We start from the raw sequence: 16,259 nt of genomic DNA on the forward strand, positions 1-16,259 counted from the left end.
CTTCATGCTGCTACGCTAGAATTTTGTCTGGACAGACGGTAGACAGTTTTCAGTGGTGCTTTTAGGGTTGCAGTTGGGGAAAATGTTAGTTATAGTACAACTATGGTCCGCAGTACAACTATTGTCCACATACATGTTATCTTTGTCTCTCAAGTACTGGCATCCACTTGGGTTTGAAAATTCTAGCACAGTTGGGCTTGATTTTTAAACTCATGTCCAACGTGTGGGTTTCTTCCTCCTTTATTTATACCTAGAATGACCCATTGTGATACCCATTTTTCGGCCTCCTATTTTGGGATCTTCTGTGACATCTTGTCCTATGGGGGATCGCCTGGAGGAAACCGAGGTACGAAGAGAGGTTATGCTCTATATGCCAGTACCTGTCTGTTTGGGATGTCCAGTTATAGTGTTAGCTGAGACTTCCAAAGATGAGGTCTCCTTCTTTTGGGGAGAAACAGAGGATGAGTCCCCTTTTTTCTTGTGCAAGAGGCCCCTTGCGTTTGCAAATGTGTTGACAAAGGTCTAGTCTTTTCAATAGGAGGGGCTGTGATCTCTTCTTAGTATGTATGTCATGGGGCCAATGTAGTTCAAAGAAAACAAAATTTTTTAAAAAAGTGTTAGCTGTCTGATTATGAAACTTCTTTTTGCGAAGTATTATTGCTACAGCCTCAAAACTAATTAATGTCAGTGTTATTTGCAGCATTCAGCACATACAAAACTCAGTTAGCATTTGGAAACATAGAATCAGTTACACATTTTAGGGGCATCATCCTGAATTTCAGACTTCAAAATAAGTTTATTCAAAGAAAAATGTCTTCCTAGTCTAATATAAATTGAAATCTTATGTAGTCTTCCTAATGCCATAAAAAGTATTTTGTAGCTGTAAGCTGTTCTTGCACGACAGAAAATTGTGATTCAGCATGTTAGTGCTTACAAACCAAAAATTTAAATCAACACAGATTGATTACTGGGTAATTATTATTGATAGAAGCTGAAGTTAAGTCCAAAATGTTGACGTTGTTTCTGACTGGCTAACTTTAATTGGAAAAAGTTTCACATTGAGTGAAATGTCAGTGTGGAACCAAAAAAAGAAAGGTTGAAATGCCCAGCCTTCCTGGAGAACAGAAATTCCCCTGTTCTCACCAGCCTATGAAAATAGAGACAAGAAGTGTAGAGAAAGCATTTACGGTGTATTAATACAAGAAAATATTAACACTTGAAAAAGAAGCAGCATTCCCCTGTTAGACCAATCATACTCTGAAACGTGCTTCACTTCTGGCATGTGGCATGTCTTTGTCCCAAAGTTTCTGATGTCCCATACAAATGTAGTTCTCCTTTAATTTTATAACTGTGGATCTAATGCAAATCATTTCCCATTGTAGAACTGCTGGAGAGTTTTGACATTTTAATGGCATGGGGGGGCTTGCTGCTCTGAAGCATTACTGTACACCAGTTTCTAGGTGCCACTGGGAGGTTCTGCACGCTTTCTGCTGCCGTCTTTGTGAGTGGAAAGGTTCGGTGTCTTGCAATTCTTCACCTCCCATTTTCCATGAAGCTGTTCACTACAATATGTATCTGTTCCAAAGAAATGTCTCAGTGCCAAGTTTGGGAATAGATGACATTTCAGCATGTTTGTTCTCAACTGATGAAATATTTAAGTGTGCAATTTTCTGTTTCTTGCTGGTTTGGCTTTTGTAGCTAAATTAGAGCCAGGTGCACAGCTCAAGCCTTGCTTGAGCTTTGATGGTTTGCTGATCTCTTTACTATAAGTGTGCACAAGTAAGATGGTATAAACGGCTTGCCTTTTTGCTAAAACCCCAAAGGTCATTACAGTTTTAATACACTCAGGTGGTGCTTCAAAGAACTCTTTGTTATTTTACACAGCTAATTCTAAGTAGATCTACATGGTATTTCCAGTACCAGAACCTCAATTAAACCCTTCATTCTTGTAAAACCTTATTTCTGTTAAAGCTTGAATGTACCGCATTGCTAAACCTCGATGTTGTAGAACTTTTTTTTTTTTTTTTTTTTTTTTTTAGCATTAGGGTAAGTGTGTCTAAAAATAAACTCGCATCAACTTTTTCAGAACCATTTAATACGCATAACAAACCCACTAACCTGAAAAAAAGCGGAGTTATATTTTGAAGGAGGTTCGATTTCCAAAAGAACAAAACAAAGTTTCAGCTTTGACAACAAGCTGGGGAACAAAAGAAACCCAAGTCATTGAGGAAAAGTACCTAATCATCATGTCAGCTTGACATACTCGATTGTAGGATGGAACATTCTTTTTGGTAATCTGTTTTGAAAGCCATGAAATAGTCGATAGCAAATGTTAATCTCTCAAGATGTGTGAACCCTCTAAAAACAACCACTACAGACCCGGTTTGCATGGTGTTGACCTGAATAAGGGGATAATGTGCTTAAGCAGCTTATTCATTCTTCAGTGCCCTTTGGAAAGGGAGCGGCTCCACAATGGTTTGCCACTCAGGGCTCAGACATGACCACTGTTCTTTTCACTTGCTGAATGTTTCATTCTTTTGTCTCCGCCCCGGGTTTCTTCATACGTTGTTCCAAACAGGACTATAAAGGAACTTTTTGGGGCTATTTCTTGTCGAACTGTAACGTTTGTGAAGCAGAATGCACTGAGCTGTAAAGGAATTTTGAACTCTCAGTGTATAGCTGGCCAAGCTTTTCATCAGAGATGTGTCGCTGAATTAATTGTCTCTGCTTGTGAGACTTCCCAGGCTGGAAGTTTAAACATACCCTAGAAACACTGTATTAATTGTTTTAAATATTCCACATCAAATTTCAGCCTTGAAGATATGTGAATAAATTCATGTAGAGATCTTATGAATGGAGCTGTTTCAGGGTTCTGAGTTTGAGTGTTGCCTATAGATTTAAATGCTCACAGAAATGAAAGATGCGCAAGTGGCAAAAGGAGCGTAAGAGCCTGTGTTTCAAGGCAGACCCATGGCTTCTTTAGCACTTTGTAAACCTCGTAAGTGCAAATGCCTGTTTTTCTTGAACTTTCACAGAATTACTGCTCAACTTAAGCTGGCTTCTTGAAGGAAACAGACAGCATGACTCAGAGTGGCTGCAACGTGTTTTGGAAACATGTCCTCAGAATTTAAAAAATAAATGGACCAAAGATTTTTTTTTTTTCTTTTCCCCTCCATTTTGAGCTTTGTTTTACAAATGGGAAAACAGACGTTGTTTAATAAAAAGCTTGTGGGAGTATGTTAAAAGAACAGATCAATTTAGGAAGAAGAGTTATGGTAGTTGGAAAGGGGTTAAGCTACTTACGCTGAGTTGGACCTTGGAGTATGTGGTATCCTTGCACAGGACACGGAGCAGTCGCAGTTTAGTGGCATGGAATGCTGCGGCAATTCAATTTTAGAAATGAGATTGCTGAATCCTACTGCGATGCTCCTGACAGAAGCTCCGGCTGCTCAGCAGTTCTGCTTTCCAACCTTGTGTGTGCTCAGTCTGGTGGGAAGCACAAGGCAACTCCCACAGGGTTTTCAAACTTGTCTTAAGATTTCAGATTGCTAAAGAGTTCGTTTGTGATTCCTGTGAACTTATCTCCCAGAGAAATAAAATCATCTTTGTTTTGTCAGATTTTCCTGAGGTAATTTTAAATAACTACGCAAACTCAAAAGGGAAATGAAAAAATTAATTCCAGAAATAGTTCTTGACTACAAATTTGGAAATTATTGTATAAAAGAAGACCACCATACAAAAGGGGAAATTACTTTGGAAGATAACTGATATCAAGCTCTTGCCAGCTTTTCCTGCAGCATCTAGAATAGGTGCATAATTATGATTTTGATTTTGCTGCTAGAACACCTAGAGTAATGTAAATACACAGGTAAAATTATTTCAGCCAACGAATATGCTACTTAAATGTGAATGCTACATAGAATTGGTGAAGGGAATGAATAAAATATAATGTAATGACTTCATCTTCATTTAGAAAGAAATTTTAATTTTGAGCTTTATTCATTCTCCAAAGAGTTGAACTAACAACTTCTGAAAGTCTGTTTTGAAATGGTGGTGAATTTAGCAACAGTTTTAGAAAAATCAGCTTTTAGTCCTGCTTGGTTCTTAAAAAAACTTCTAATCTGATGTCTTTACATTTTACGGAAGTGGAGAGAAAATTGAGGGAGAGACAAACGTCTCTATCTGTAGGTCTGCCTCAGGATACTCCCAGGGGAGGCAGAGAATACACCAAAGTTTTTAAGTTTCATATTGATACAAAATTAGTCTTTAGCAGGGGCTTTTGACCCAGAGGATTTTTCGGTTCTACAACATAGAAAAGCTGTGGAGGGAATTTAGACACTTTTCTAAAATATAGAAATCAGATTTCTGCTTCCCAGCCTGAAGCAGGCCGAGCAAGCTCTCCAGGCTTTTTGCTTCATGTTGTAGTTGAAGGCTCTGTCTTGGAAGGAGAGATGGTCTGTATTTTTCTTTATTATGTTTTCCTAGTTGAAGCTGGTGCACAAATTTCTGCAGCCCTGTTGGTTTTGCAAATTGGTTTTGGAAGAAAAAAATTTAGTCAAGCTCCTGAGTGATGCTGCAAGTCGTTTGGACATGTGTGGGAGGATTGCACGCTAGGTACAATGGAGAAATTAGCTTATTCATTTTCAGAGGCCTGTGAAAAATAATAGCAAAGAGTGTCTTTATATGAGAGTTCCTGGGAGAGCCAGTGAAAGTGTTGAGGCTGGGGAAGTGCTGTAGCTGGAGAGAATTGTCAAAAGTAATTGCAAAACACTTTGAATACGTTTTGTAATTCATGTTATAATGTGGAAATACATCAGACCAAAACAAGACCTTCTAGTAATGAAGACATGGAATATTACAGGCTTGGTGTTTTTGTGGACCCAGGGGAAAGTCTGGCTCGTGAATCTAAAGGAAGAAAAGTACAGGATTTAAGCATATAAAAATTCAGAAATCATACCCAACTGATGGACATGCATAACTGAAATGGAGACTGCTGGAATCTAAACTGATAATTTAAAAAGCTTGGAAGACAAAGGTTAAAGGCTTATTTATGTTTTGGCATACTGAATTTTAGAAAGCAGCACATTTTCTGAATATCAGCTCATCAACACAGTTGATGGACTCTAGGAGAGATTTGTGAAACATGATGATAAAAGTAAAGAAATTAGCTTTTAAAAAATGTCAGAGCACCAGAGCACTCTCAGAATGTAAAGGAAAAAGAGAAATGTACCAACTAAAGCTTTAAAAGATACTTTTGAAACCTGACTTCCCAGAATAAACTTTTACTTTTTCACTTGGAAACAATACACTTCCTTTGAGACTAGGGTATCCCTTTTCCTTCATACAAAAGGCTGTTTCTTTAATCTCTTTGGCGTGTTTCTTCACTCTTTATATAGAGTTAGATAAATGGATATGTACTTCATATGCCTGGGTTAATCCTCAAACACTGTATTGTCCCTTTCTTATTAACTTAGAGTGTACTAGTGTAACTTGCCTATATAAGAGTTCAAACATTTTTTTTTTTAACAGGCATTGCTGAAAGATCCTTTGTATATTGGGTTGAGACACAAGAGAATCAGAGGTCAAGCCTACGATGATCTTCTTGATGAATTCATGGAAGCTGTGACTTCAAGGTATGTGATCTATCTGTGCTATTCGTTGGTGAATTCCACCATGACCTTCATTTTGGGAGAAATAAGGATCAGTAGCTTACGAAAGGAAGACAAGGTTGTTAGATTCCTGATGATTTTTATTTTGAGCATAGTATTTTAGGAGTTTATAGCTGCCTGAACTACTTGCCTTCAATATTGCGGTTTTACGAATTCACTGCATGAGTGGTCAAACTCATCTTGGTATGAGTGAACTACTTTTTCAAACTTTTTTTTTTTTTGAGATTTGCATTGTTAAGTATTTGCCTAGTAATTTTCTATGCCTTGTGCTGTGTCTGCCTAATTTTATCTGTCTCTGTGATTTCATATGAGAGACGTCAGCAGCCTGAAAGAAGCATCACACGTGGCAATGCCTGCCTCTGCCCCCACCAGCACCACGACAGGACTAAGCTTGCAATGTGTTGTTTTCAGATGTGGTATCTATACCAAGTCAGCTCTCTCTCTTGCTTCTTTTTTCCTATACAGAAAGTAGTTAAGTTTATTATTAGACCATGATGCATAAAGTAGTTCTTCTCACATGTCAAATAACACGTTTACTCGTATTTTCCTTGTTTTTTAAAAAATATTTGGAATTCTAGCCCTGTATTCAATGTGTATACCTAAAATAGCCCAAGTGCCAGGATTCTTAGCAGAATGTGTTTGCTGCATCTGTACCCCGCACTGGGGCTGAGCTGAGGGACCTGGAAATACTTTCCAGCTCCTCGGTCTTGGCTTGTGACACACCTGTGTTTTGACTCTGTGTTGGAGCATTACCTGGATGTGTGCAACCTCTGCTCTTCCTGCCCTGGTTCCTGTGCAAAAGAAACTTGGCAGGTAGTATTAATTTCCACCCCTGAAGCATATACGCCTTCATGCATTACTCTACTCTTCCCCATCACCCCCAGCTGACTGACACTCCCTTGTTCATAATCTTGCTATGGAAGTTGCTGGTTTGGCTCCACCCTGTAATGTGTTTGCTCCTCTTCTCAGTATTCCCTTTCAGATAAAAATGGTGCATTTTCATCTTCCTGATAGAATGTTCAGAGCATTAGAAATTGCTGGGTGGACCACATCTTGAGAATCTCTAACATACCCTTTATTTAAAATGAACCACAATTCTTCATACTGAAGGAAATTGTCAAAGTCGAGTAGAAGATTATCTCAATAATGTTTGAAGGTCTGGTTGACATGCTCCTTTTACTTAAATGTCTTTCAAACTCTATAATTTTGAGCAATTTTTGAGCAATTTGTGTTTTCTTGACCTTGTGAAAGATCAGTTCGTTCTCAGCTAAATCTCTCGTGGTCTGCAGTAGGGTCATTTATTTCATGTTTAAAGTGGAGCACTTACAAATCGTAACTCAAACTTTGCATGGTTTACTTGTGAATTGTTTCGGCCGCAGTGTGACATCCATACTGATTATGATACTCATTTGCTAAGGAAGGGAAAAGTGATGTACTTCAGTCAAAATCAAGTTTATTTGCTCAATATTTTCATATGGTCCTAATTTAAAATTTCTGTTTAGTCTGCTACTGGCAGATTCAGTGCTTGTAGCTGATTCTGGTGTGGTGGGTCTGACTTAAAGATGCAGGTCATTATTTGCTTTATTGTGTATTACTTTCCCTTGCCAGCCACTGTGGTGATCGAAGTAATTGTACACTTTGGTTAAATGCTAGTTCTTTTCCTTGTGAAAGTTTCTCTTACGTTTTTCTTTTCACTTTTCTTAGCCTCCTTGCTGCCTGTTTCGCAGAGGAGGTGTTTGCTTCGCTAATCTTAGATGCACGTTTGCACTATGACATTTTAGGCTAGTCATATTTATTGTTGGTTATTGCCAGGGTACTCCAGAAGAGGCTTTTTTATGTAGCACTGCCTAATCAATTCTGAGAATGGGCGGAGTTCTAGGGAAATCTGTTGTCGTGTTTTTAGTACCATGGGGTAGTGTTTCCAAGCCATGCATAACCATGAACATCATAAACCACAAAGCTGTCCTGTATTTTTAATAAGCCAAATTTAAAGGTGGGCTTTTAAGGTGATGAGAAATGTTTTCAAGTTGGAAAACCGTGTTACTACCTACTTTTCAGACCTTTTTCACCCTCATGATTCTTCAGTGAAGCCAAATGCTAATAAAAGTGGGAGCCAGGTTTTAGCAGCCCTGCCTGGGAATAAGCAGCAATAGGCGGCTGTACAGGGCACTGCAATTTGTACAGGTTTTTCATTGGCTTCCAAGGAATCTTCCTAGACACGTATATCAGCTTGATTTATTGTTAAATTTTGAAAATCTGTATTTTTATGAGCTGATGCAACATGATTCATAGTGTTTCATGTTGAAACATCACCTTAATACAATAAATGTCATGATGTGTAATAAAGAAAATACTTTATAAAAAGGTGTGTCATATGAAGGTATAGTTTCATCAGCTACAATACTTTCTTCTTCTCAGCTTCTTCTCCTGTTTATCTCCCAAAAGTTCTTCTTATGAAACAATTATTTATGAAAGAGTCAGGATCTTAAAAACCCCCACAACTTAAACCGTACATTACAAAAAGATTTTGGTACAGTACCCAGTGTGCTATTATGGCAGAATGGAACTAGTACAATGTGATTTTTCCCAGATGTGAGAAGGCAGAAGCATATGGAAAGTATCTGGATTTCTGTTGACATAAATCCAGTGAACAGCTTTTATTTATTTACGTATGTATACATTCATCTGTTTATTTATTTATTACCAGTGCCAGCAGCTGCCCTTTGAGGGCAAGGTGCTTTAATTTCTCTGGATATTACCAGGTGTTTCTTGCTTTTGTGTCAGTGCAGTCATTTGGGATAACAGGAATATTCTAAATAGAAGGAATGTTTTATAACATGAGAAAAAATGGACAGTTATCTTCATCACTGAGGAACATAGATCAAACTGGAATTCGGAAACGTTTGTTAAATTTCTGCCCTATGGAGAAATGAGTCATAAAACATTTTATACAGACTAGTAAATTTTTCCAAATGAAAAGTTGTTCTTAAATATCTATGTTTACAGAGGACACTCTGAGAGGAGGAGCGGCTAAACAAGACTTTGGTAGCCAGGATCCACCAAGGCTTCCTGTGTAACCAGAGGAAATAACTCTATTTTTTTTATTCCAGTTCCTATTTCTTCCCTACTTGCCTGTGGTGATGCAAAGAGAAATATATCAGTGGCCAAAAGGTATTCATGTACAACAGTGAAGGGATTATGGAAATGCTGGAGGGGAAAGTATGCAGAATGGAGATGGAACAAGAAATGAAGGGAAAGGAAAAAAAGCACCTTTTTAATAAGAGGGACTTGAATTTCCTTGTCTGATGCAAGAAGTAGCTTTAAAGGCTCTGGAAATTTTTTCCTTATTTTGAAAGACACTTCATTTTCACAAATCTGGTAAAGATAACTACCTTGAAGGCCTCAAAAAAATGCCAGAGTAGGCAAGAACAGCATCCTACCAGTTTGCTTTCTGCTGTCGACCATCCCCAATGGAAGGCACTGTACACTGGGGAGGGACAATACTGACTTGCACCTATGATCTGTGAACAGATAGGAAACTTGTAGAAAAATGAAAGAATCTGTTGTAATTCCCATATTTCTTGCCCACTTATCGCAACCCTGAAGGATTTAGCAGAATTATTCTGTTATAGGCTAAACCCCATGGATTTGTGATGCATAAAAGCAACCCTATGTCATTGAAATTATTTTTCTGTGCATGTGCAATGGTGTTTTCAGTTTAATTTCAAAATGGAAATAATGGTGGTGGACCCTTGAAAAGTAATATCATGTGTCATTTATATTCTCTTTTGTAATCATATTTTAATGAAATCCTTCCCCACTTTTTATATGCTGTGCTTTTCTCAAGTTTGTGAGCTATAAACCAAGCTGCTGACAATTGTAATTCAGTATGTTCTGTCCTAAATTACCATGATGTAGTCATTATTCCTCATTTGCCTGATTACATTATTCACAGATGGTAGCAGAATTTCATTTCACATCATGTGTTGCTTTAAAACAGTGTTTTGTGGTAAGTACAGTTTATCTAACTTTGAGGACAACTGTAAATGTAATACATCCACAAAAATATGTAAGCATTTTATTAATGTTTTCATTTAGTAGATTACATTAGAATATAATTACATTTGCGATCAACTCTTAATTCAAACACCCCTTAGTTTTGGCAAGAGAATATACTGGGCAAGAAGTCAACATAAAAGGTGCTTATAGCTGTGCGTCATTAAGGAGCTGGCTGGACAACACAATGGTTCTGACAGGCACAGGTTGCGAATACAAGAACACTGGTGCCCCTGCCCTCTTCTGCACTGTAGTGGTGCAAGACCAAGACTTATATCGTGCCTATACATTCCCATATTGTTCAAGTTAAAGTGCGCAGGAAGAAATACTGCTGCAACAACTCCCTCCTATGGCCAATGTGGTAAAGATTTATCTGTTTGCAGATTTTGTCCCTCGGTGGGACCGGGACACTTTGTGGCAAATGTTTCAAGTCTATGACTACCTGCTGCTTCCACCGTTCAGTGAATTACCTTCATAGTAGGTAATTCTATTGTCCCTGTAATATTCTATGTATATGTATAGAATGTAATATATTATAAATTCACTGTAGACAGCAGGATGAGAGAAAGGTGGGTCCTTAGGCAGAAGCCCATACGCTGCCTTGGCCGCAGTTACAATTGCTCTTTGAACCTTCCCTCCGTTCCTTCCTGTGGTTACACCTGAAGTTCATTTCCAGTCATTGATGGGTTTGTGTTCTTCCTGAAACTGCCTGAGCTCAGAGTTCATGCCCACCTAGGCTCCCAGGTGGACTTTGCTTTTTATACTGACAGGGTAAAACCATTCAGGAGGATCTGTAGATTGTTTGCCTATCAGACTCATTTTGTCTTTTTTTGCTTCTTGCTGAGACTTATTAAAAAGGCCCTCAGACTCAAAAACATTGTGGTTTTAAAACAGGGATGATTGCATTGGACAGTGGAGACTGTTGTGGAAGAGAAAAACTCAAGCAGTTTGATAAGCAGGGTTTATTTTTTTTATCCTAGTTCAAGCAGCTGCGATGAGGAAAATCTTCAAATTCTTGAATCTTCAAATTTTGTGATTAGCCATGATGACTTGCAGCTACTGTCACTTGCAACATTTAAAGTGGCAGCAGATGATGCCACCTCTAGGAAGTTTGTTAAGGAACCCTGAACCTTTCCCCAGGCGGTGGTGCTTAGTGGGGTACCCTGCCTGGAATTGTCATAGCCTGTCTAGGCAGGAGAAAAAGAGAAGTAACTTAGCTGTGGGATGTTTTCTGAGATGGGAGGCTTGTGTACGCACTTGGTGCTGCTTCGGTTGCCAGATCCAGGGGACTCAGAGCTGGAGGAAGGAGGACTGCGTAGAAGGTATCTACTTCTGTATATTCCATTAGGTAAGGGGGAGCAGGTTAGTAAACTCACCCGCGATACTAATATCCTTATAAACAATACGTCACAGAAAGAAGAATATAGGCAAGCAATCTTTTTTTTTTTTTGTTATTTGGTGCCTGGTACCCCTCTTCTTCCCTTTCCTGCTGGCTGATTTGGTGGTTAAATTATATTTGATTGCTGGAAATGTCACCAGTGTATCTTTTACAAACCTTTCGGATACAGTAAGTGGCATAAGGAAAAGTGAATCTGTCAGTGAAGCAAAATCACAGCAGGATAGACAGACCCTAATCACATCAAGATTATTTGTAGAAAGAGCCCTATTATTGTTTGTAATGCGAGACGTTAGAGAAATTCTTAGCAAAGATCAGCAGAGAAGCCTTGAAGAAATAAAATGTCATTCATCCCTTAAAGAAAACAAAGAGTAATGAGACCATCAAACACAGTATTGAGGGGGAAGGCTATTGTTTTGTTTTTGTGAGACAAGATAGAGTGTGGGAATATTTTTAGTACTTTTAATGTGCCTCTTGTACCAAAACTGATTCCGGAGCTCAGAATTGGATGTGTCCATGTTCCAGAATTGCTCAGCTATGTCCCAGACTTGCTGCAGTCATTCAAAACCCAACAAGTGAAGAACACACAGTTCTCAGGCTTTTCTTCTCCAAACTATTTTAAGAAGGGATTTTTCAAATGGAAAAGGCCTGGGTGATCTCAGTTACTTTCCTTCCTCTTTTATAGCTCCAGCAAATGGTGGACAGGATTCTCAACAGAAGCTAGCTGGTGTAATGGTGTTGTAAACGGAGCGAATGTTGCTTTATTTGAATAATTTGTGTGAGTGTAACATTTTAACAAGGTTTATATTGTTGTCACTGAAGTATAGTAGTTTTCCAGGCCATCAGAAGCAGCAGTTTCTTCATTTATTTTTTTCCTTTGGAAACTCTAGTAAAGTAAAATATCAAATTTTTGGCTGCAGTTCACATTAGAATGTAATAAGATATCTGTCCCTCTAATCCCAGCTCTGTGTCTCTCCCATTACAAGTCAAGAATTATTTCTACCTACGTTTCAGCTCTCAGTTTGGCTAATGGGATTGGGTACCCCGATGCCAGACAGTGACACTGCCGTGCGTTACTCAGTGGCTCACCCAGACTGCACCTGCTACCACCTGAGATTGCCGATCGTGGCAGCGGCTCAGGCCAAGCCCACGGGTGCCTCTGCAGCAGCTCAGCCCAGGCTGGGGCTGCAGGATGCCAACAGCAGCTGGACTTTGGTAGCCTCAGGTTTGCTGGTGAAATAAAGCCCTGCTGTGGGAGGGCAGAAGGCAGCAGATCCTGCCGAAGCCAGAGTCAGTGGTGTCCTCCTGGACTGACCTAGATGTCCTTACCCTGCCCAAACCAACCCTGCCCTGCATGAGAGGGCCTGACCAACTGCCGTGGTCATCTCCCATCTAGGAAGGACTTAGATCTCCTGTTTCTTTGCAGCCTCTGAGGCATATGTGCCAGTTACAAGAAGTTTTAACATATGGCTTGTTGACTGCCCTGGGTAGATGACATAGATCAAAGAGCTGATACTCTGAATTTCCTGGTCTATTGCTTGAGTAGGACTTTTAGAGTTAAAACTGCTTGTTACTGTCTCAGAGTAAGTGTCACAGGGGTAAGAAGGAAACTTGACTATTACAATCCTGCCCAGGCTTCTGAGACTACAGATGTTTTCGTCCGTTCTGCTTCATGATAGAGAAACGTTCCAGGCAGTGCACTTTCTGTAATGCATAACATTGATGTCAGGGTCTAGGTCAGTTCTCTTTTTAAAGGAAACAGCATTTATCAGATAAAATGTAAAATAAAGAATATGAAATGTTTAAGAGGATATAGTGGAGTCCTTGCTGCAGACCCAGGGACTGGTGGGGCTGCTGGGTTTTAGTTAAGCACAACAGGTCCACTGCTTAGGATGGCACATTACTTGACCAGATCCAGAACATCTAAGAGCTTCACCTTGGGTTTAGTGGGATGTAAAAAACACCATGTGGTGGGTTGACCCTGGCTGGATGCCAGGTGCCCACCAAAGCTGCTCTGTCAGTCCCCTTCTCAGCTGGAGAGGGGAGAGAAAATATAATGAAAGGCTCGTGGGTCGAGATGAGGACAGGGAGATCGCTCAGCTATTACCGTCACAGGCAAAACACGCTTGATGTGGAGAAATTATTGTACTGTAATTCAGATCAGAGCAGGATAATGGGAAATAAAACCAAAACTTGAAAGCACCTTTCCCCCACCCCTCCCTTCTTCCCGGGCTCAGCTTCACTGCTGATTTCTCTACCGAGCAGCAATGGGGGCTGGGGTCAGTCCCTCACACGCTGTCTCTGCTGCTCCTTCCTCCTCAGGGGGAGGGTCCTCACACTCTGCCCTGCCCCAGAGTGGGGTCCTCCACGGGCTGCAGGTGGAAATCTGCTCCACCATGGATCTCCACGGGCTGCAGGTGGAAATCTGCTCCACCATGGATCTCCACGGGCTGCAGGGCACAGCCTGCCTCACCGTGGGCTGCACCACGGGCTGCAGGGGAATCTCTGCTCCAGCGCCTGGAGCAGCTGCTCCCCCTCCTTCTGCACTGGCCGGGGGGTCTGCAGGGTTGTTGCTCTCACATAGTCTCACTCCTCTCTCCCGTTGCAATTTGTTGCAGAGGTGTTTTTCCCCCTTTTCTCAAATACGCTATCCCAGAGGCACTACCACTGTTGCTGATGGGCTCGGCCTTGGCAAACAGTGGGTCCATCTTAGAGCTGGCTGGCTTTGGTTCCATCAGACGTGAGGGGAGCTTCGAGGAGTTTCCCACAGAAGCCAACCCTGTAGCACCCTGCTACCAAAACCTGGCCATGCAAACCCAGTACACACCACCACCCAAGTGTTGGTTGTTGTCTGGGGTGATGCAGTTGTGACATGTATCAATGAGGGCTGTTCCCTTGTTTTATTTCTGCTGTGGATTATAAACGTTGTTGGTGCCCAGTTGCCTACAAATAATAAGTCGTTAATAAATATCACTGATATAACCTGTTCATCATTTGAGTATCACTAACTTGTTTTGCCACTGGCAATAAAACAGATTTTTTATTTTCATTTATTAAGACATCACTGTCTTGAATTATTTGACTGGACTAAGCTAAAAATGTAAAAATCCATACACCTGACAAAGAATTTAGAACAAGTGTATGAGTGTGGTAGAGGGAAGTTATTAGAGGTGACTGGCCTCAGTCTTCCTTAAGGAATTGCGTCTTCAGAGGCTCTGTTTGTTTGGCCCTGATTCTGAATAGAAGTGCTAGAAAACTGTAAATCAGCAGGCGGTTTTGAAAATGGAATTTTTATATAACATGGTCTATTACCTACTTTCTGGGGGTTTTTTGTTTAGAACTTACATAGAGCGTAGAAATATATGTTGTTCTTAGTTATTTTTAAATGATCCCTTATGACTTGCACCTGGAACAGTAACAGGCCAACACCTGCTCTACCAAAAGACTGTCTCACTCGGTTTGTTCCCAGTAGAGAATCTGTGATACCTGCCCAGTTCCTTTGCGGTTTGACTGAGTAAACCTGCATCCGTGCTGTTGACATTAATGGTGGACAACATCAGTGACACTAAAATGTTCAGGTAATACAATAAGCGGAAAAGGAGTATAGTAACACTGTAAATGTTCTGATACCAATATGTTATCTACTATTTTTTAAACCTTTTGACATGGGTTAAGGATCTGTAGCTGGAGGCAAGGACCTCTTTTACTAACATCTTGCATCCCAGCTGTACTTGGCTGGGGCAGGGGGCAGTGTCCTTGGGTGTTGAGGAAATGTCCCCAAGGAACTTTATTCCATGGTAGTGTCTGCAGCAGGAGGTGACATGGAGGGGAATTTATTCTGTCACCAGCACATGGGTAGCCCCAACTCAGCACAGACCTTTCCCTCATCCATTTCTGTCCTGAGCCTCACAAAAACAGAGGATAGTATCAACACCTCATATTTTTCATGTAGTATGCTTTTAGATTACAGATGCTACTGTGGTGTTTGTGTATCATTTGTCTCTGATTACATATCCTAATGTACAGTGCATATATGCTTATATCAAATATTTATTTCATTCTAAGCGGCATTTGTTACCTTTCCTATCATGGCTCACTGTTTGATATGTCAGGTACTTGCAAATGGTTGTATAACTGTATTTTTATACTGTTTTACACTGTAGTTGTACCCTTTTCAAACCAAATCTAGCGTGAGAGAATAGATACGTTGCCATGGATCTTCAGTGTATATCCTAGAACTGAAGTAAATTATTTCAGATCTTTTCATACCCGAGTATCAAAGTTTTTTTCTTGTAAGCAATCGGGCATTAGGCAAACAACTGTACTCTCAGATTTGACAAATTACAGTATTCCCAGAATTTTATTATCCATGCTCCTTGAGATTGTTGCGAGACAGAGCACTTGCTGGAATCAAGGGCTCACAAACAAGTTTTTGTACAGTCTTCCCAGGAAATTGCGATGGAAACTTCAGTGGTTTCCCTGTCTGTCCTAGAATCTGCAGTAGTAATCCATATGTCCTTACATAGCAATATAGCCTACCGAAGTGTAGACATATGACACTTCTGAAAATCAGGATACATCTTTTTTTGGTGCTTAACTGTGAATTTAAACGCTGACTTAGAAAATGCAAGTATTTAACCGTATCCTGTGCAAACCTTGTGATATGAACTGTCAGCCAGGGATTTGGGACTGGGATCCAAAAGCATGTTAGAACTGAATTCTGGAGTTGTATACATTATCAGTATCAGTAAGTATGATCCATTTAAAAATAATACAGAGTACCTTAAATGAAGTATCTTCTGTGTCAGGAACATCCTGCTTAAAGACTTTTTCCATGTCATTTCAGTATAATAAACATAGACAGTGTCTTTTACTGCATTCTCCATCAGTCTGGCCTCTTTATAGTCCTTAAAGCTGTTGCAGAGTAAAATATTTCCCCTTTTATATGTGAGAACTAAAGCAATGGATGACAAAACTGGATCTAAGTGTCCTCCTGGGCACAATCCAGTTGCCTAAACATAGGGGTCCAGTGTCACACCCTGTCTGGCCTCCAGCTGCTGGTCCAGGTACCGTAGTTGTCTCACACATCCTCAATCACATCTGTCAGCTCTGTGCTGGTGCCGTGGATACCCTTGAGT

General features: G+C 40.2%; 1 protein-coding gene across 1 annotated transcript in view; it reads left to right on the forward strand.

Annotated features, from left to right (window-relative positions):
* ME1 (malic enzyme 1) overlaps positions 1 to 16,259 on the forward strand; it is a 185,283-nt gene that overhangs the window by 99,659 nt on the left and 69,365 nt on the right. The window contains exon 6 of the mRNA XM_056343876.1: positions 5,530 to 5,633. Within this exon, the coding sequence (XP_056199851.1) occupies positions 5,530 to 5,633 (104 nt within the window). The remainder of the gene's footprint in view (positions 1 to 5,529; positions 5,634 to 16,259) is intronic.

This window comes from Falco biarmicus, chromosome 6, assembly GCF_023638135.1.
Source record: "Falco biarmicus isolate bFalBia1 chromosome 6, bFalBia1.pri, whole genome shotgun sequence".
Lineage (NCBI taxonomy): Eukaryota > Metazoa > Chordata > Aves > Falconiformes > Falconidae > Falco > Falco biarmicus.